The 22989-nt window shown below is 38.3% G+C and overlaps 1 protein-coding gene across 4 annotated transcripts in view; it reads right to left on the bottom strand.

Annotated features, from left to right (window-relative positions):
- The window catches only part of LOC131678404 (pseudouridylate synthase RPUSD2-like), a 711893-nt gene that overhangs the window by 120977 nt on the left and 567927 nt on the right, over positions 1 to 22989 (bottom strand). For all 4 annotated transcript variants that reach the window (XM_058958552.1, XM_058958551.1, XM_058958549.1 and 1 more), the window contains one exon: positions 4434 to 4523. In XM_058958552.1, coding sequence (XP_058814535.1) covers positions 4434 to 4523 — 90 coding nt within the window. The remainder of the gene's footprint in view (positions 1 to 4433; positions 4524 to 22989) is intronic.

Below are 22989 nucleotides of genomic sequence, written 5' to 3'. Positions count from 1 at the left end.
GTTTTCGTAATGTGAAAACGTGATTGTTCCAGAATTCACGGCACTTCATTCACTAATTTGGGAACATTTTTGCCGTCTTGATAGTTGGGTCGCTTTTGGTAATGTTTCCTTTCAGTTTATCATGAAAGCGACGCACGGTCAGGGACTATTTGAATATACCTCGGATTGGATGAACGCAATGCTTAATAACCGCTTTCTTTGCTCGTCACTCATGCAGACAGAGAAGAGGACGTTGAATATTTGCGGGTGTTACCTGTTTGGCGCTCTGTCATCTTTTTAAGCAAGCTGGTTACTGATGGGTTTGGATCAGAATAATTTTTGACTTAATGCAGTAAGCATTAAGAGCAGTCGAACAGTGGTTGTTGTTGTTTTTATTATTTATAGAGTGACAGTCGTCTCCTAGTCCCACTAGGAGGGTCTGGCCTAAATTTGAGCCAAATGAGACATGTCTAGCTACCGAAACAACGCATTCGAAATATGTATAGTATTTTCCGACAATTTACATGGAGAGCGCCAATTAATATGCATTTTCACCGCTGGGTGACACTGTATACATTTGAAGGTGAAAACAAGAAAAATAATTTTATTGCCTACGGCTTTGTTGAAGACAGCAAATCAATCCAACTTCCTTGGGAGAAGTTATTACACTTTTAATCATGTAGAGTTGATTCAATTATTTCAACGTACCTATCTAACTCCCCTAGAAGAATCTCAGCGACGAAAACTGATTGAGCTACTTTTGTTACCCTTACAAGCGTGTGTAGACCTAATAATCTACAGCAGTCATCGTATGGCGTAAGATTATCAGGGTCCTGCTACGGACAGCGTCTTAATGCATAACGAACGAATTTTCTTTGAATTGCTTCAATTCTTACCATCCGTATCAAACAGGACACCATATTATGGAGTTAGACACCAATATCTACCGTACCAATGCGCAGTACTGTGAGCGGAGACAGAGATATTTCGTGACGAATGAATTAAAATTTAAAGTCACGTTAATAAAAAAAAAGGGAGACAGAGATAGTCGTTAAATTTATTCGAAATTTCAAACATGAATCCCATCTGGCCATGTGCCTTGTTTATTTATTTATTTATAATTAATATCAACAGATACAGTGTGGTCCTAATGATAATTTCTTAATCTATTTAAAAAGTCAAATTGTAATCTGCTACGTGGAATGTGAAGATCGAACTCGGATGACACTCTGTTGAAGGTCCGCTGCAAACCAATGATGGCACCGTTTACTCCATAGTTAGTCCGGCGAAGAGGTAATCGGAGGAATAAATTTTTGCGAAGGGCGCGAGGGCGAACGTTCATGTTTATCGCACTGAGAAGCTCGGGACAGTCAATTCGATCTTGCAAAATATCCGAAATCGTCATAGCACGGAATAGATCCCGTCGCACTTGCAATGTATCGAGTCCAATAAGCAAACCCCGGCTTCCATAACTTGGCAGCTGGTGAGGGTTGCTCCAAGGCAATCGACGAAGGGACCGAACAAATCTGCGCTGTACTGTCTCAATTCGATGGACACTGTTAAGATAATGAGGGTTCCACACAACTGAACAATGTTCCAGAGTTCATCGAACGAGTGAGCAGTAGAGAGATTTCAATCAGTAAATATCTAAAAAGTGCTTAGATATTCTCATTATGAACCCCAAACAACGTGATGCCTTTACGACAATATAGCTGATATGCTGTTTAAACGTCAGTTGTTCATCGAGAAAAACTCCGAGATCTTTGACGCAATTCGCTCTGTCAATTGTGGATTCAGCTAGACAGTAATCGAATCGAATTGGCGTCGAACGTAATGACCGTACATTTCTTGGAGTTTAGGGTCATTCGGTTGATCTCGCACCATTCCGCAAAGGTTACCAGTTGACGTTGAAGGAAAGCTGCATCATCAGTATTCCGGATTCTATGGTATAACTTGAGGTCGTCGGCGAAGGACAACCGTGGTCCTTCTAAACAAAAGTTGACGTCGTTGAAATACAGAAGAAAAATCAATGGACCGAGATGGCTGCCTTGCGGAATACCAGATGAAGCGAAGAACTCTTCGGATACACAATCACCTATCTTGACTGCTAGACGACGATCACTGAGATACGATTGCATCCAACGGAGAATATTAGTACCAAAGCCAAATCTATCCAACTTTGCCACTGCAATAGCGTGATTAATCTTATCAAAAGCAGCTGAAAGGTCCGTGTAGATAACGTCAGTTTGAAGGCCGTCCGCCATGGCATCTGTCACATATGTTGTGAACGACAGAAGATTCGTAGATGTTGAACGTTTCGGTATAAATCCATGCTGAGTCTCGGAGATATACTGTTTGCAGTGGCTGGAGATGGGTTCCAACACAGCCATTTCAAACAGCTTAGAAACTGCGGTTAGCATTGTAATACGATGTTACTTGTCAACTACCTTTTATCACCTTTTTTATGAACTGGAATCATGAAGGAGGATTTCCAGAGTTCGGGAAATACTCCGGTTATTAGCGACAATTGAAACAGATGACAAAGAGGTTCAATTAGACCGACAGAGCATTTATTTTAGAATAATAGTTGGTATACCATCTGGGCCTGCCGAGGTTGAAGCCTTCATTTTGCCAACCGCCAGTTGTCCCATATTATTGTCGATATTGATAGAGTTCAAAGACTTGTATGATTGAGAGCCGCGCGTGAAGCCTGGGTCGGTGTCAGTTTCTCGTTGGAGAAAACACTCGCGAATTTTTCAGAGAATAGTTGGCAGATCTCCTGTAAACTAGAGCTCATACGTCATCCATAGCTCATCGTTGAAGGCAGCCCGGATTCCTTTCTTTGCTCGTTTACATGCTTCCAGAATGTTTTGGGTTCGGACTTCAACTGTTGTTAATAATAAAGTCGAAATCAGGTCGGAAAATGAGTGCAGAATCCAAAATGACTCCAAGGTCTCCTACTTGTACTGATGCACCTTACGATAATGTATAATTTAACGCCGCTTAAAATATATGAAACCACGGTGGTAATACTTATAGTTAAATCATTGATAAATAGTATGAATGAGTGTGGGCCCAAATTACTTCCTTGAGAAACATCCGAGTTGTTCGTAAATGGGGCAGAGATAACACATCCAATTTTTACTACAAGTTGGCGATCTCTATTCGAGCCAACCAATCAGATCAAAAGATACTCTTATAACCTTCAACCGTTCCAGAATTATTTCGTGGTCAACTCTGTCAAGTACTGTCTGGGAACCTATCGAACCAAATTACGCCGTTTTGCTTTGTATCTCATTAAGTACGAAATGAACAAATACCATTTCAGAGAATAGCAACTTTTTAAAAAGAATCTTGACTCACTTGCTCTTTTTAAAGATCTGACTCTTTTGATCGAATCGTCCATCTCTGCTTTGTGCCAGAACTCTTAGGACTTACATCTTACTCGAGGGATCCATCTTCGACGCACTTTCCCTACAAAACTTTTTTTCGTTAATATTGTTCCCGTCGTTGCGGTGTTCTCCTTTCATTGACGTGATTTTATTTTCCAATGGAAGCTCCTCAATGTGTCACAAATACATGTAAATTTGCTCAAATGTAAGCAAACATTGAGATTCGTAATTCCAGTGCCTCACTCCGTACGATTCGTAACAATAAATAATACTGTCAAACGTTAACGTAAACGATTATTAAATGTAGGTTCAGCAAAAATGTTCCTAATTACCGCCGCGATGAGGAAAGCAAAACAATCACGATACCAATAAGCCTCCTATATAGCTATTTACTCAGTAACCATTTGCGCGTCCGCTGAAGCAACAGAACAAACAAATAATTTCACGCAAAGCCAAACGGTTTCGCGTGTGTATGCAGGGCCTGACACCCCACTTGATAAAACAGTCGGCGGAAATTTTCCTAGTAGCTTTTCAGTTGCCTTCCCATCCTACCCGTAAGATTGTTTGTTAATTTTGCAGCTTTTCCTCACGCACTTTTAGAATGCCTCAGGACACATGCTTCTGTTGGTGAGGGTTTTGCGTAGGTTTCGTGACTGGAAGAAATGATTGCAGTCGTTGCGAAGGTTTAAATTTGGATCGGATGCGTCACGGAAGCAGGGTAATTTTACGGGACCCTCTATCGTCAGTGATACTGGGATTCAGAGTAAATTGACATCGGCAAAGGAAGGAAATCAAAGTAATAAGAAGCATGATTTTCATTGAGAAAATTGTGGGAGTTAGCAAGAGTTAAAATGGTGAAAAAGGCGGGATCGTACGACTGATTCCGCTACTATAATTTATTAGGTCAATTCGTTGACGTGTAGGTCGTTGGAATGTAAGAATTTATTGAAATATTTTGTCATATTCTAGAATCACTCCGGTAATTGTTTCTGATTGTGTTGTCTCCAAACAGTCAATGAAAAAAAATAGTTGAAATAGTGTAGATAGTCGACAGAACATTACCTTCTTGAGATCCTTAACCGGTTCACTTTCGTCGGCTTTTCGTTTTTCCGTTGAAACCAGCTTGGTTTTGTCCTTTTCGGACATGATGATCTGGAAAGAAACAGAAATAATGCATTATTAGCTGTGCAGTTGGAAAAAAATATTTATCTTACGAGAATCACCCAGATTAATTTATTATTAAGTATATTTCTGTCTGACATAACAACTATTCGTGTCGGCTGTCATAACATCTTGTCACAACTATGTTTGACATTTTATCAGCGGAAAGGATTGAGAAGGTGAATTTATTTACCTGCTGAAATGTCAGCATATGCTGTTCAATATTTCAGAACTGCTGAAAAGGTCTGTCTAATGTATATACTGGTTAGCAGTTTGTTAATCAACAAACGAAGAATTAAAACCCATCACGTCTGAAAGCTAAACCGGTTGCCTGGTAGAATGTTGCTTGGACAGGGTGTTAATGAAACGTAAGATAGACACATAGAATGTTGCTTCAAATGGGACCGAGAGATTGTGCTCCTTTCGCTGTTTTATCGAAGTCTATACCACACTGCTAAAAGTACGAAGAGGACCTGAGTGGAACGAGCATTTTAAAGTCTGAAATATGATGCGGGATTTATTTATGAAAGATCAAACTAGATACAACTACGCTGATGCATATCGTAAGTTCCGATATAACCCTCACTAGACTTGCAATAATAATAGAAACATGTTGTAGTTTATATCGAAGATCGCTAAAAGGTAAGCAAGCGACAAGCGATTAAAATAAATTGTGTCGTAAATGGTATTCATTTTACATTTATATTTACTTTTACTATCCACCGCTAGAGGGTTTGAAATAAATGACAGGTATTCATCATATATATATATATATATATATATATATATATATATATATATATATATATATATATATATATATATATATATATATATATATATATATATATATATATATATATATATATATATATATATATATATATATATATATATATATATATATATATATATATATATATATATATATATATATATATATATATATATATATATATATATATATATATATATATATATATATATATATATATATATATATATATATATATATATATATATATATATATATATATATATATATATATATATATATATATATATATATATATATATATATATATATATATATATATATCAGTTTCCATCATATTATCGATTTTTAGTAAGTACGTTATATTGAAATCAAAAAATTAATCACTTGGAGCGTCCAAGGAAAAGTGACGGAGCATTTAACATTTAACTAACCTAAAACTGATTGAATACAATTTTTATATACCAAACCTCCAGTTGAACATTCATTAAATGAATGGCGGGCATCCAAAAGGGGTATTCCGCATTTCCAAATGACCATTGTTTTCATTGTTAAAGTACACGATTTTATTAGTACCTATAAAAAATCGGGTAAATTTACGTCTCCTGACCGTGACATATATGAGCATCAGAAATGACATAGTTTTACGTTTGATTTTAATTTTGCATGTCGTTGAATTTTGCGAGTCACTTCATTTTACTCCACATATGGCGTTTGTTTAAAATGTTGCAAAAAAAATGGAAAGCACATCTTTCATGTAAAATTAAACAGAACACGGTTATATATCGTCATTTCGTCAATTGCGGTTTGCTAGATTGTGTCAAGTTTGGATTTACGTGAACGATAAAATTCAGATTTTTTTGTGTGTAGTTCATTGACCCATGTTGTATCGAAAAAATAAGATCATTACATGAACTACCTTTCAATTCACGAGCATTTTCGTAGTTCGAGAGGGTAACCCCGGGGGTACATAGCGTCCATAAGGGGGTAACTCACAAATCATACATTCCTTTCCGTATCTTTCATTTTAGAGTTATAGTGTCTTTGGTAAAGTTGTTGCATGGCATCTAGCGCTTTATTTGATCATTTCATATTAGATCGGAACTCAGTCGCTAGAGAAGTGCTGTTATCAACTTTTTATTGGAACGAGATAGAAATATGGTGCCTGCTCACTTCTCGTGAGCAAACCAGAGCTTCTGTGTTTGCTTCTCGGAATATCATTCGGGACTTGCTGTAAGAATCAACATTGCCGAAGACTGCAAATTAATTCGATTTTGTAGTAAAAAGATAGTTTCATATAAATGTATGTGTTGCCTCTCTTTCTCGCATGTGCTTAATATAGGTGATCTTCAAAAGTTCTGTTGACCTTTACAGAATAGATTTTCAATCAATAAGTGAAAGTGATTTTTATAGAATATGCCAAGTGGCCCTAAAATTTTAGGTATACAGAGATTGGCATTTTTTATTGAATTTTGAATTTTTATTTCCGATTTTTCTATATATTACTATAGAAACTTTAAAACTCTTGTGAGTGAACTAGAGGTGTCGGAAAAAGTACATCTTTGGCATATGGTTTATGGAGCCATGATTATGATTCAGCGGTGTTTCGAAAAAAGGTCTTATGGTTATTTTCGGAATGATCTTGACGAGCAGGTAGGTGCCAGAAATTGATTTTTGACGCGGTTTTGAAATCCAGTTCAACGAAATTCTTTATAACTCAATCAATATTCGTAAGATCATTCCAAAAAATTACCCATATTGATTTAGTTAAAGAGAATTTCGATAAACCGAACGTCGTCATCTTGGATTTCAAAATGGGGTCAAAAATCAATTTCTGGCACCCACCTGCCAAGACTATTCAGAAAATAACCGTATTATTGAGGTGAGGGCCAGAAGGAATCTTTCAGACCCATCTCTTCCATTTTTACGAAAGCTTTCTCAGTCTTTTACATTCAAAAAAACTCAAAAACCATATTAATTGCGAAACCCGTGCAAAAAAATCTATCATAAGTTCTTTGCATTTAAAAGAACTTAGAATTTATGTTTAAGTCTAAGTCTTTTGAATTCAAAAAGACTTTAATTGGAAAATCCGCGTTAAAAAGCGATGATTGGAAAATTGGAAAATCCCCGTAAAAGCAACCTCGTAAAATACTACACAAAAAAACCTGAGTGTAGGTGGATTTGTCACAAGCGTGAATCATAAAATGGCAAAGCAAAAAAAAAACGAAATATCATATCCTTTACATGTTGGATAAACAGCAGAAGTTATTTCGACCAGATCGATCTCAATGGAGATGTTTTACTGTCAACGTCTGCATGGCGTGGAAAAATACGCGAAATAATTTTTAAGTAGTCAATTTCTTTGCTACGTAGCAAATGTTCATAACCATGCATGGGACGGTGCTAATGGGTTCACTCGCCGGTCGAATAGCATGGACCAAATATATCGTAAATATATACTACTTTCAAAAAACACATTTTTTCGTTATTTATAGTAATCGTACATTTTAAGAAATTAGATACCACACTTCTGTACACATTACACGGCACTAAAAAATAAAAAAAAATACAAAGGGCTTTTCAAGCGACCCTCAAATTCTTGATTTATAGCTGAAACACTATTTTTCGGGACTTTCGGCACTACCAAATTAGCTATGCTGTCATTTTTTTTTCTGTAAAGGAAAAAAATCGACCTTTCTAACGGTATACTATATTATATTCTTATGTTAAAAATACTACACTGAAACTCTTTTTTACGTAATATTCGATTTACGTAATTTTTTTTATGAACTAAATTCGAAATAAAGAACTCTTTTTCTACGAACCAAGTACGTAAAAAAAGTTTGAGTACGTACAGTAAGAAGACGTATACAATTTTATATATTCTTAGCTAGCTATAACTAATAAACATAGAGTATTTTAGGAATGAGTTTCTCGAATGCATGACGGGAATCGATATCTTGAGCTATTTTGTAATCCAAGATGACGACTTCTGGTTTAGATAAATTCTCTGTAACCGCAACAATATGGGCATTTTTAGAACGAGGTTAATGAGTGCATGACGGGAATCGATGCCTTGCGCCATTTTGCAACCATGATGGCGACTTCTGGTTAAGATAAATTCTGTACAACCTCAACAATATCGGTATTTTCGGAATGGGGTTAAGCGAGTGCAATACGAAAATTAATCTTTAACTATTTTGTAAAGATGGCGACTTCCGATTTAGATAAATTCTCCAAAAACCTCAGCAACGCACCATTAATAAATTACGTAATGCAAATATCCCCCCTTCCCCTATTTCGAAACAAATCCTTCAAAAAAAATTTCTTCAGTAAAAACATGTTACGTAACGTCCAAGCTTACGACCCCTCCCCCATATGTCACAACATGTTACAATTACTTCGTACTCCCTCCCCCATAGAAGCGTTACGTAATTTATCGATGGCCCCCAATAGGGATATTTTCGTCACGGGGTTAACTAGTACATGACGAAAATCGATATCTGAAGTTATTTGGAAATCCAAGATGGCGAATTCCAGTTTAAATTCTCTATAACTCTGTGACGATATGGTTATAGAAAAATTTTGCTCAACCGGAAACTGATCTTAGCCTTCAAAATGACGTCATTCATCGATTTCCGTCATTTCCTTGTCAAGCCCGTTCCGAAAATAGCTATATTTTTAAGGTTCCTCGCATCAATTTTCCCCATTGATTCGTTCAGCCCGACCCAAAAATACCAAGCTTACCGAGACTGTTGCTCAACCAAAAGTCGCCTTCTTGGACTTCAAAATGGTTCCCAATTTAGTCTGCCTCATACTCATAATGAAATATGTTCGATGGGCTCTAGCAAATGAAGCAAGCCAAATTCGGTCAAGACCTTGAGCCTATTTTTCCTTATTTTAAGGATGCAAAAAATGTAAAAATAGAAAACAAAATTTTTGAAATATGTGTGTGTATACAATTGATCTTCCACTGACCGGCAGCGCTTTTATGGAAGAAACTTGTCTTCATCTTTTTACTGATATGGTTATAGATGTAAATATGTTGAGCCCTGGTGATGAAAGGTGATAACTCTACTGTACATCCATTTCAAGAATACCTGGTCCCACACGTATAATCGCTGTTTTTCAAGAAAAATTTCGCCATTTTATTAGTAAAAAGCCCTCTTAATCGACAAATTATCACAAAAACTCAACGTAGGGGTTAGGTCACGTAATTTTTGAATGGCAGTGTTTTTCCAGAGACGTTCCACAAAAAGCTTCATCACCAAGTCGCTTGTAGATATTTTTGCAGGAAAGAATTACAGAATGTTATTGAAATGATGTAGTGTGCAAAAGTTTCGATCAATTCGCTTCACCCATCTTTCTAAAAAATGACAAAAAACTGATTTTTATGGATAAACCAAAGAATTGCTTCGATTTCCTATCAACTGCACCATATTTCACTGGTAAATTAAAAAAATCACATGAGTGAACTTAAAGACACGTACTAGAGGTACAATTTTCGAAATGTATAGTACTAGAAATCGGAAAAGGTTAAGAGTCTATGCCTAAGGACCAAAAAAATAATATTTCAGAAGTTTCGGTGTAATAAAAAGAAAAAAATATAGCCCGATGTTACCAATGTCCTCATTTTGTTAGCCTAAAATACACTGACGGGATGATAAAAACGGGTTTCTACCGTGGTCGTCAACTCCGTTCCAAAAATCCCATTACGCTGGGTTATCGAGAGTATTGCTCATCCGGAAGTCGCTATCTTGGGTTTCAAAATGGCACAAAACATCAATTTTCATCATCTACTTGTCAAGCCCGTTAGGGTTATCGAGGATATTATTCAACCGGAAGTCCATTTGAAAAAGGTTTCAAACATCCGATTTCATCATCTACTTGTCAAGCTCATTTTAAAAATACCCATAGAGTTATAGAACATATTGTTCAACCGAAAGTCACTATCTTCGATTTCGAATTGGCGCCAAACATCGATTTCCATCATCTACTCGTCAGCCGTTCTAACATTACCCATTTTGATTTGCAATAAATTCTCAAAAGGGAAAATTGGACTAAACCGTTTTGCGCGTTAAGGGCACAAGACGTAATTTTAATTAAGTTTTGTTTTTTTTTGTGTTTCGAATTCATCTCGTCAGTAACTAGCACCATCTGGATGTCTAGTTAGACGATGTATCTAAACTAGTACCCAAATTAGCACTAGTTAGACATAAAAAAATCCAAACAGTTCACACGACATATGTGAACGCCTAAAGCCACATGTCCCGAGTGATGTCCCGGGAAGCAAATATAGCTTTTGATTGGGTTATCGAGAATATTTCTCATCCGGAAGTCGTCATCTAGGTCCCAAGTATCTATTTTCATCATCTACTCATGAAGCCTGTTCTGAAAATCCATGTTATGTTATAATCATGTAATTTTGTGAACTGCATTGACGAAGCGAGTTGTAATAAGAAGGCGAAGCAAATTTTTTTTACGAACTAAATCCCAAATAACGAACACTCTTTTTACGAACTAATTCAATTTACGAACCCCGGTTTAGTTCCTAAAAGGAAGTTCCAGTGCGGTTTTGCGACAAAAATATGTAAAAAAAACATTATTTTGCAACTAAAAATTGCTCAACAGTTTTATAGAGAATAATGAAATATACGAGAGAACATTTAATTTAATTTTTTACCAATTTTTTTCAAATGGCTATAGTCTAAGAATGGCAAATCCTACAAAAAATGTTGTAGCAGTGATTTTCACAAAATTAGTAAAATTTTTAAATGGAAATATTGAAAAAATTCTTCATCGACTCCTACACTGAAAAAAATCGCTTATAAAAATTTTGAAGTCGCTTTAAAAAAAACCATTTGGATGAAATTTTTTTTAATGAAGCTTTGAAAATATTGTACTTTAAAGAATAAATGCGCTTTAATTGTATGAGTAAGAAGTGACTTTTTTATTTTCCATCATCCTTTGGGGCACAAAATTTTACTCCACACGTACACAGATAAAAAAAATCATGTAAAATTATGCTAACTATACTGAACATAAAGGGAACGCGACCAATAGTGTAAAATTACGCGAGTGATTAGGTTTACATTGGCCACAAATCGTACTATAAATAACTTACGTATGTATTGGTGACGATACCGACATCAAAAAAAAATTCGTTGAATAATACCAAGACTTGAACCGACAATCTTTGACTCACCAGAGACACCCCCTTATGGACTAGGCTAAAGCGACATATAGCAACGTGACTGCAAAGTGGCGTACATAAGCTCCGCTTGAGCGTGGACGATCCAAGCGCATTGAGTTGCGGCTCGTGCATGTATGTGTATGACGCAGTTAGTTTTTCTCTCTGCTCAACACCGTTTCGTATAAAATCGTGTAAAAATAAGATATTCTACCTGAAAGTTGAATGAAAAGCGCGCAGGTCTCGAGCAGAATAATGTAAATTTCCATAGGAACATACAGATTTGCATGATTTTCAGGGGTCATTTTATGTGCATGATATATAGCGGAAATTTATTCGTCAAACATAATTACACGAATAGTTTTTCTGCGATATCAGGAAATACGCTGAAGTTAATTTTCATATTTTTTTGCTGTGTAAGTTCAACCTGTTCCGCCGACCTTGAACGAGAAACGGTACTTGCAACGCGACCTAGTGACGAAAATATGAAATCATCATGTATTTCGATGGTTTTCCTGCACAAACTTCAAGTGGCTTAAGAAATCGATAAATGCTGACCGGTTTGACTCAAATTTGGAACCAAATCTCACGGTGGCGTAGGGCGCAGGCGATTCCATGATACGCAGGATTCTCAAAAATGTTTAAAAATCCTGGGCACCCTAATGTAAAGTAACTTTGGATAAAAATAATAAAGCATCATATCATCATATCCATAGATCCTAGATATATATGGGATATATGAAAGCTAGATATTAGTTTGCCTTGCGCTTCTCTTACCAGCATTCGAATAAAGTTATAAACAGTTAGCAGTAAGTTGACAGTATTAACAGGTGGTAATCTGACTATCATATTTGCATGACGTTGTTTGAAAACAACGCGTTCCTTGGCCAAGAAGAAGGTACGATGAAGCAAGGTGGGCTGAACGAAGTCTAGACCAGCAAAAACCTTCTATACTCCAGGATGTGTTTGAAGTTGTTTTATAAACGAAACGCGCTGATATTGATAATGATTTTTCTAAATGCTTCAAACTGCTAACCTTTGTTAACATGAATGGTGAAAGGAAATCATTGCAACACTTTCAAAATTACGTAACTTTTTCCATAGGGTAATTTCGTGAAAGATATCAATATTTCTAAAAAACAATCCGTCATCAAAGTAAACCACACAATATATGAGTTTCTCTTTAGATTATATTGTTCAGCCCTATTGTGCCATTGCCAGTGTGAATCCAGTCGAAATGGACGAAAATTAACAAATGGTTCACAAAATGATTTTATTCATCCAACGGCCATATCGTGGGATGACGTATCGCGCCATGGGGAAACTGATGAATATACATCTTTCTTCCATCTCAAAGATTCTCCAAAGGTTCCAGGAATGGATAACAGTGATTAACAAGCCAGAAGCTAGACGAAAAACGGGAAACAACGCGCAAAAAAACGAGAGAGCGCTGATTGCCAATTTCAAGCAGAATCCGAACATTTGGAAGCGGAACTTGGCCAAAAAACTTAATATTTCGCAACATTTCGTCCAAGTGACCAAGCAATGAATCGGATTGAAAACGTAGGTTATGCATAGCATAGATACACACCAAAAAAATCTGAATTTTATCGTTGACGTAATTGCAAACATGACATAATTCAACAAATCGTAATTTACCAAATGACGGAACATTACCGTGTTCCGTTTAATTTTACATGAAACATATACTTTACATGCGCAATGACATAAAATTACACTTCCTACCATTCAGAATAAACGCTGTATGTGGAATAAAATTACATGATTTACGAAATTAAACGTCATGTAAAATTAAAATCAAACCTAAAACTAAGTCATTTTTGATGCTCGTATATGTCATGGTCAGGAGACGTAAATTTATACTATTTTTTCTAGGTGTGTATATACTAACTCATACCTACACACCTAGAAAAAATAGTGTAAATTTACGTCTCCTGACCATGACATATACGAGCATCAAAAATGACTTAGTGTTAGGTTTGATTTTAATTTTACATGACGTTTAATTTCGTAAATCATGTAATTTTATTCCACATACAGCGTTTATTCTGAATGGTAGGAAGTGTAATTTTATGTCTTTGCCCATGTAAAGTATATGTTTCATGTAAAATTAAACGGAACACGGTAATGTTCCGTCATTTGGTAAATTACGATTTGTTGAATTATGTCATGTTTGCAATTACGTCAACGAAAAAATTCAGATTTTTTTGGTGTGTACTATTACGATCATATTAAACGCTTCTAATGTACAGTATACCTAGATAGGACAGTTGAAAGTGGAAATCGTTTGAAAGGTGATCCATCACACTGTATAACATGTTGCAGGAATCTCACCTTAAATCCACGCCTCGTTTGCGGTTTAAATGTTCTATCAATTATATAGAATATTATTGCAACTTGCACATCTATATTTCATCGATCTCCGCATCGAACAGACATTTTGCAGTCGGTCAAAGTTTATTCGTGGATGACGCACGGAAAATGCGCAAAAGTATCGCACAATCCGTCATTTTTCACATGTCACAGTCTAAATTTGAAAGCATCGCATTTGACAGGACAGATTGCAGAACAGGTGTTAAACACGCACAAGCACAGTTTTTTTCCAAACGAAAACGGATTTTTAGCTATATATTTGACAGATGGGATTGTAGCCGTACAAAGGGAACACGTTACTGTATCACAGCGCACAAAAAACAGCACGAGATAACAACAAAAAATATAGACTCGAACAAGCACTGAATTTGTGTTCACGCTATTTATCCCGCCACAGGCGATCTACGGTTGAATTTATGAAGTGCTAAATACCCTGCAGGCAAAATCACACCAACCTCACGAAGGCGAATAATAGTAATACGGGACTTGGCTCGCTTGCGTGCGAGTGCTGGTGCGATGTGAATAATTGTACGTTCGCTTGACAATAAACAAATCTGCGCCATTAATTTTCCCATGCCAACGCGTCAGCGAAGAATAACCCCTTTTTCGTTGAATATTTGGTAAACGATCGCCAGACACCGCGCACAATGGCTCTGTACTATTTTCATCATTCCCCGGAATCAGCTCGGATCTATTTCGAGTCCACCCAGTGTGATCTGCCGCGGCTGTCCGACGGAGTCGCGTGGTGTTTTATTGTCTCGAGAGCTAAATTTCACAATCACGTTGCTCGCAGAAAATGCCCGTATGAACGGCATCAAACAGCTTCGAACATGGTTCGACTAATGAAAAATCTCCTCTCTAGTTTACACTGCTGTCAGCCGTTGGCTACTACACCTATAGTCAGTGGTCTTTGGTGTGAGCTCACTGACTGCGGCCACCAGCCGGCGTGCAAATAGCTCATAAGGGGCCGTTCATAAACCACGTAGACTCATAGGGGGGACGGGGGGTCTAGCAAAAGTCTACGTTTGTCTACGAGGGGGGAGGGGGGTCTTTGAAAAAGTCTACGTAGACTTTTATTTTTTGTTAGTCTCGTATCACTAATTATAAATGGGATTTGAAGAGAGTTGTATTCAAAATATCGGTCTATTCAGTATTTATGACACTTCAAAGCTAGTACACTATTCAGGTAACTACTCGTTAAGTGATCACTCAACCCAGAACCCACGATTTTTTTGGACAACCTCACACGTTATTGCTTCTTGCGTATATTTTGATATAGTTTTGATCTAGGAATAATACAAAATGACAGTTCCAAAGACGATCGCCCAAAATTCCTCACGACGGAAGATTTTGACTCTGAAATCATCTGAGACACCACTAGTTAGCAGACATGCATGGACCATTAAATGCATGAACCATAAAAGTTAAAAAATGGTCAAAGCTAAGCATTGTAACAACAAAACACCCGATTTTTAACAAAAGTGGATTATTTTTTTTAGTTTTTATTTATTGATTTCGTTGGTTAAAGCAGTAGTGTAGTTAAACTTCTACAACAAAGTGTTTACTCGAGTTAATCAGTTTCTCTTGCAATCATTTACACTGATTTCAAAATCTTTAAACACCCGTTAAATTTTACGTCTTGACCCTACGCAACTCCGTGCAAACCGGTTCTACTCTATTTATCTTCGAAAATATTCGGAGTTAAACTGATACTTTTCGATAATACTCGTAGGTGATACGGCTATTAATTACATAAGAAATATAAATATTTTTGGGAAGATTTAAATAGCTTCGTTCTCTTAATCAAATAAGCCAATTTAGATTATCTTATTATCTTGGAAATATTGAAATTTGTTCACGAAAAGTGTTATTTTGTAATTGTTTCTTATAATTTAACAATTTTGAATGCACCAGTAAGGCTCAAAAAGTGTTTAGCAATTCTGCATTGTTGGTGTAGGTCCCACTTCGGCCAAAATTTGAACTAGTTATAGCAATATATCTTTTTACATATACTTGATTGACTAACCTTGCAAAGAAGTATTCCGCTATACAAACGTTGGAAAGCCCCTTGAATTGGTATTAATTGATTTTATCAGTCATAGACAAAAAACCATTCTTTGATATTTAAAAAGCTTGAAATAAATCTGAACGCTTATTTTTAATTGAACATTATAATGTGCTTCTTGCTAATTTCACATTTCCAGCGAATGAAAAAAAATTAAAAGTCTACGTAGACTTTTGGCGAGGGGGGTGGGGGGGTTTGGTAAAAGTCTACTAAGGTCTACTAGGGGGGAGGGGGGGTTAAAAATTCCCAAATTTAGATCTACGTGGTTTATGAACGGTCCCTAATGGAAAATCTACCCACTACCGACCGGGAGCAGTAAGATTTTTCCCAGCGCCCAGCTGTGTGATGACGGCTGGGGCGCAAACACGCACACACACAAACAAACCCGGCCAAACGCATGTAACACAATGACTGTTATTTACTCGCAACAAGATGAATTTCGGCGTAAACTAATGGGTAAACAGAGCAAAACTTTCACGCCAAAAGAACAAGTCGAAGAAAAAATACCGATTTTTTTTTGAGATCGGTCGGATGGGATAAGCGCGTAACGATTCGTTACATTTTTGGGATCACCGTCGCGGTCGAAGGCAGGTGGACGCCACGATCTTTCTTTGCTCGGCTCCGAGAAGGTTACAAGAAAAGGCAAAATGAAATTTTCATTCCGCACTGATATCGGAAGCAACGATCGTCGCCTGTCGTTTACAACCTTAACACGTGCCGTTCGACTTTTCCCTGCGCGTAATTGGCGGCGACGGGACCAAGCATTACGTGGCAGTGGGAAAAAAACATCCGATGGATACATAGTATAAATAAATTATGACCTAAACGTGTCTGGATGAAGTTTATTATTTTTTATTACCGCTCGACGCAGCCAGTTAGCCAGTGCCGGTGGAATCTTCGGTGCCCTTGGGATGTACGGTTGGGCCAACTTTATTATTGGCGTAGGCTTTTTTACGATCCTTGGGGTTTGGAGCGGAATTAAGTATTGGCTAACAAAGGTGTTAGCGCAGTAGCGAACACAAAACACGCAATTTAACGGTAGAATTTATCGCAGTCAAAATTGATCACAAAATAATTTATGTTTGTGAAACAGCGTTCTCAAGTGTTCATGAGAATTCTAAACTGTAAACTTGATAAAATAAATTTGACATTTGGGACTTAAAAAACTAAGTTAATAGGTATTCAAAAAGACCAACAAAAAAAACGTTACGAACATTACTAAACAAAAATTACTTCTTAAAATGTTACTACAAGCAAGTATTGTAGAAATGATTAAATGAAAAACTCCCATTATATGTTAACCCACTCAAGCTCAACAATGCGTATTTTTCCGCATATTCGATAGCTAACTGGTCAGCTTCTTGAAACAACTACTGGACAGTAACAGCAGAAGAGAGTTTGTGAGTCTGGACAATTTCAGAAAAGCTTTTCAAATTTCGATTTGCCTAATTAAACAGTTTAAACTTTACATCTGATTTAGCTACCACCATTTGAATTTAAAATGTTTATGTATCAGCTGTACATATTATTTGTTAAACTAGAGGTCCTTTTTAATAGTTTGCTCAAATTTTAATAAAATATATGAAATTTAATGCAATTCGCCTGGAATGTTTATAATAGACTGAATGCAGGGGGAAGACAATGGAAGACAAACTGAGTTGATAGGTTTTATAAGATTTTAATAATATTAAAAGTTAACGAAGATATATCAAAATTTTATTTCTCACAGCGAACTAACTGGGTTCCTGGCAGCATTGCTCCTTTTAAAACAAGGAATTCAATAGTAATAGTTTTTAGGAAATGTTTACAGTTATCTTAAAACTAACAATATAGTTTGGTACACAAAAGGGGGAACAAATATTTATGAAAAATTTCACTGACATCTTAAAACTAGGGATACAATTCTATTTACAAGATGGGGGACAATAGTTTTAACAAAGAGGTAAAATTACAAATATCTTAAAACTAGGAATACGGAATACAAATTTGATTTTTTATCGGAGACTTATGCTTGGTCAAGATATTCAGAGGGGGGATTATTTCCAAAATCGGTGTAGAAGCAGTTGTATCAAGGACAGGGGAGAGAATGCGTAGATGTTGACCGGGAGAGAAGAGCAAAACTTGCAACTTTCGGACAAACGGGAGATCAGCGAAACCAATTAGCGCCACAGTCTAGTAGGTCGGATTGGCGGATGGTATTCTTCGGACCCGCAGGGAATCCTTCAAAAGTCATCGGACCTCGAGTCGCTCTCGGTTCAGTTTCCGTAGTGGTAAGGGTGACGGCGGTTACATAGTGGCAGTCTGGAGCTGATCGGTTCCACAGGGCAGGAGGAAACTTCTAAAAACGAGAAATAAAAAGAGAGGGGCTAAATTGGGATATTTATCGTTTTTATGAAAGTATAAATAAGGGACATATAGGGGAAATCACGATTTGCCAGCATATCCCGGACTGGGACATTGGGTGGTCTACCTCGGGCCCGAAGGGAATCCTAGCCTGTATGTATTGCAATCGATTGATGTATCAATATGTAATTGTCAACGCTTTGAATTCAAAGTTATTGGCTCCAGTCTTCCAGTCTCCCAGTCTTCCAGTCTTCCAGTTTTCCAGTTTTCCAGTTTTCCAGTTTTCCAGTCTTCCAGTCTTCCAATCTTCCAGTCTTCCAGTCTTCCAGTCTTCCAGTCTTCCAGTCTTCCAGTCTTCCAGTCTTCCAGTCTTCCAGTCTTCCAGTTTTCCAGTCTTCCAGTCTTCCAGTCTTCCAGTCTTCCCGTCTTCCAGTCTTCCCGTCTTCCAGTCTTCCAGTCTTCCCGTCTTCCAGTCTTCCCGTCTTCCAGTCTTCCCGTCTTCCAGTCTTCCCGTCTTCCAGTCTTCCCGTCTTCCAGTCTTCCCGTCTTCCAGTCTTCCCGTCTTCCAGTCTTCCCGTCTTCCCGTCTTCCAGTCTTCCCGTCTTCCAGTCTTCCCGTCTTCCCGTCTTCCAGTCTTCCCGTCTTCCAGTCTTCCCGTCTTCCAGTCTTCCCGTCTTCCAGTCTTCCCGTCTTCCAGTCTTCCCGTCTTCCAGTCTTCCCGTCTTCCAGTCTTCCCGTCTTCCAGTCTTCCCGTCTTCCAGTCTTCCCGTCTTCCAGTCTTCCCGTCTTCCAGTCTTCCAGTCTTCCCGTCTTCCAGTCTTCCCGTCTTCCAGTCTTCCCGTCTTCCAGTCTTCCCGTCTTCCAGTCTTCCCGTCTTCCAGTCTTCCCGTCTTCCAGTCTTCCCGTCTTCCAGTCTTCCCGTCTTCCAGTCTTCCCGTCTTCCAGTCTTCCCGTCTTCCAGTCTTCCCGTCTTCCAGTCTTCCAGTCTTCCCGTCTTCCCGTCTTCCCGTCTTCCAGTCTTCCCGTCTTCCAGTCTTCCCGTCTTCCAGTCTTCCCGTCTTCCAGTCTTCCCGTCTTCCAGTCTTCCCGTCTTCCAGTCTTCCCGTCTTCCAGTCTTCCCGTCTTCCAGTCTTCCCGTCTTCCAGTCTTCCCGTCTTCCAGTCTTCCCGTCTTCCAGTCTTCCCGTCTTCCAGTCTTCCCGTCTTCCAGTCTTCCCTTCTTCCAGTCTTCCCGTCTTCCAGTCTTCCCATCTTCCAAGTCCAGTCTAGTCCAAGTAGTCCATGTAGTCCATGTAGTCCATGTAGTCCATGTAGTCCAAGTAGTCCAAGTAGTCCAAGTAGTCCAAGTAGTATAAGTAGTCCAAGTAGTCCAAGTAGTCCAAGTAGTCCAAGTAGTCCAAGTAGTCCAAGTAGTCCAAGTAGTCCAAGTAGTATAAGTAGTCCAAGTAGTCCAAGTAGTCCAAGTAGTCTAAGTAGTCCAAGTAGTCCAAGTAGTCCAAGTAGTCCAAGTAGTCCAAGTAGTCCAAGTAGTCCAAGTAGTCCAAGTAGTCCAAGTAGTCCAAGTAGTCCAAGTAGTCCAAGTAGTCCAAGTAGTCCAAGTAGTCCAAGTAGTCCAAGTAGTCCAAGTAGTCCAAGTAGTCCAAGTAGTCCAAGTAGTCCAAGTAGTCCAAGTAGTCCAAGTAGTCCAAGTAGTCCAAGTAGTCCAAGTAGTCCAAGTAGTCCAAGTAGTCCAAGTAGTCCAAGTAGTCCAAGTAGTCCAAGTAGTCCAAGTAGTCCAAGTAGTCCAAGTAGTCCAAGTTGTCCAAGTAGTCCAAGTAGTCCAAGTAGTCCAAGTAGTCCAAGTAGTCCAAGTAGTCCAAGTAGTCCAAGTAGTCCAAGTAGTCCAAGTAGTCCAAGTATTCCAAGTAGTCCAAGTAGTCCAAGTAGTCCAAGTAGTCCAAGTAGTCCAAGTAGTCCAAGTAGTCCAAGTAGTATAAGTAGTCCAAGTAGTCCAAGTAGTCCAAGTAGTCCAAGTAGTCCAAGTAGTCCAAGTAGTCCAAGTAGTCCAAGTAGTCCAAGTAGTCCAAGTAGTCCAAGTAGTCCAAGTAGTCCAAGTAGTCCAAGTAGTCCAAGTAGTCCAAGTAGTCCAAGTAGTCCAAGTAGTCCAAGTAGTCCAAGTAGTCCAAGTAGTCCAAGTAGTCCATGTAGTCCAAGTAGTCCAAGTAGTCCAAGTAGTCCAAGTAGTCCAAGTAGTCCAAGTAGTCCAAGTAGTCCAAGTAGTCCAAGTAGTCCAAGTAGTCCAAGTAGTCCAAGTAGTCCAAGTAGTCCAAGTAGTCCAAGTAGTCCAAGTAGTCCAAGTAGTCCAAGTAGTCCAAGTAGTCCAAGTAGTCCAAGTAGTCCAAGTAGTCCAAGTAGTCCAAGTAGTCCAAGTAGTCCAAGTAGTCCAAGTAGTCCAAGTAGTCCAAGTAGTCCAAGTAGTCCAAGTAGTCCAAGTAGTCCAAGTAGTCCAAGTAGTCCAAGTAGTCCAAGTAGTCCAAGTAGTCCAAGTAGTCCAAGTAGTCCAAGTTGTCCAAGTAGTCCAAGTAGTCCAAGTAGTCCAAGTAGTCCAAGTAGTCCAAGTAGTCCAAGTAGTCCAAGTAGTCCAAGTAGTCCAAGTATTCCAAGTAGTCCAAGTAGTCCAAGTAGTCCAAGTAGTCCAAGTAGTCCAAGTAGTCCAAGTAGTCCAAGTAGTATAAGTAGTCCAAGTAGTCCAAGTAGTCCAAGTAGTCCAAGTAGTCCAAGTAGTCCAAGTAGTCCAAGTAGTCCAAGTAGTCCAAGTAGTCCAAGTAGTCCAAGTAGTCCAAGTAGTCCAAGTAGTCCAAGTAGTCCAAGTAGTCCAAGTAGTCCAAGTAGTCCAAGTAGTCCAAGTAGTCCATGTAGTCCAAGTAGTCCAAGTAGTCCAAGTAGTCCAAGTAGTCCAAGTAGTCCAAGTAGTCCAAGTAGTCCAAGTAGTCCAAGTAGTCCAAGTAGTCCAAGTAGTCCAAGTAGTCCAAGTAGTCCAAGTAGTCCAAGTAGTCCAAGTAGTCCAAGTAGTCCAAGTAGTCCAAGTAGTCCAAGTAGTCCAAGTAGTCCAAGTAGTCCAAGTAGTCCAAGTAGTCCAAGTAGTCCAAGTAGTCCAAGTAGTCCAAGTAGTCCAAGTAGTCCAAGTAGTCCAAGTAGTCCAAGTAGTCCAAGTAGTCCAAGTAGTCCAAGTAGTCCAAGTAGTCCAAGTAGTCCAAGTAGTCCAAGTAGTCCAAGTAGTCCAAGTAGTCCAAGTAGTCCAAGTAGTCCAAGTAGTCCAAGTATTCCAAGTATTCTAATCATTTCAAGTATTCCAAGTATTCCAAATCTTCTAAGTCTTCTAAGTCTTCCAAGTATTCCAATTCTTCCAAGTCTTCCAAGTGCTTCAAGTCTTCCATGTCTTCCAAGTATTCCAAGATTCAAAGCAAACGGTGTGCGAGTGGTGCGAACACCGCTGTAGCGCCATTTTTCTAGCTTCCTGACTTGGTTTACCTAAGCTCAAACAACGCTGTGTACTGATAACAAGCAGTTCCCCACGTATCAATAGAGTAAAACATGTACACACTGCGAAGAGCTTTGCACGGGATTAACCAAGAAAACGTCCCCAATTACACCAAAAATAAACACTGCTTCAACATCTTCAAACCATCAGCGAACACTCAATTATTCATAACTCAATTCAGCGCATTTGTAGTAACAAGCAGCACCACCAATGATAAGACACGAAACGAGGAAGTAGATTTCACGACCGTAATATGCAAACCGTAATAAACGAAACAAAAAAGCAAAATTCTCCAAGGTAGCAGAAGTGCTGTTTGTTTGTTTGTTTGTTTATTTGGGCTTTAACCCCAAGGGGCTACAGAAGTGCTGCCAGTATGTACGAAAGCGAACAAAGAAATCGAACTGAATCATCCTCAGGCTGGATGTGCTGGAAATGCTTCGAAATGCTTCCCTTCCGCGGAAAAAAAGCGCCGCACGCACTGGTAAATTGCGTTCAATGTAGTTTTATGGTTCATTTAAAGAGTTGTAAGTTACAATGTCACACATCGAGACATGTGAAATAAATGAATTAATAAAAAATGCAAGATAAGCATTCTGGATCCTTGGGAAAAGATATAAAATTTGGATCGACGAAGAACTGTTCTTAAACCAATTTAGGCATCTTTCTGGCTTACTTTCTGACTGTCATTTTGATTATGCGTGTGATTTATCTACTGGACAATATTGTACCTACAGGGAATATCAATGCTTAAGTAACTATTGTAACCAATTGAAATTTGTTGCGATCTGGGCCTACTAAGTATCATCTCTGTAAAAAATTCGGCATTTGCCTGTCACTCTTTTCCATTCCGCAATATCGCAAAATTTTAGCTAACCTACATTATTAAATCAGTCAAACAACTATATTAGCTATAAAAGTTTGCCACGAAAACCTCCAATTATAACCGCATAAAACGGCCGGACAACCTCCGATCAAAACAACCATCCATCATCGCGACCAGTAACAACTTCATCCCAGTCGAAATCAAAACAAACACCACCAACACGCCACGCTTTGCTACCAAACGCATCTAAAACCGACTTTCAACGCCCTCGATCGCTAATCGTTATTACAGAAATCGACTGAATGAAAATTCTATTAGAACATTTTTCACACATTCCATAAAATTATG

This window comes from Topomyia yanbarensis, chromosome 2 (genome assembly GCF_030247195.1).
Source record: "Topomyia yanbarensis strain Yona2022 chromosome 2, ASM3024719v1, whole genome shotgun sequence".
In the NCBI taxonomy this organism is placed as follows: Eukaryota; Metazoa; Arthropoda; class Insecta; order Diptera; family Culicidae; genus Topomyia; species Topomyia yanbarensis.
The sequence above is the reverse complement of the archived record's forward strand: the minus strand, read 5'-3'. Positions and strand labels throughout refer to the sequence as shown.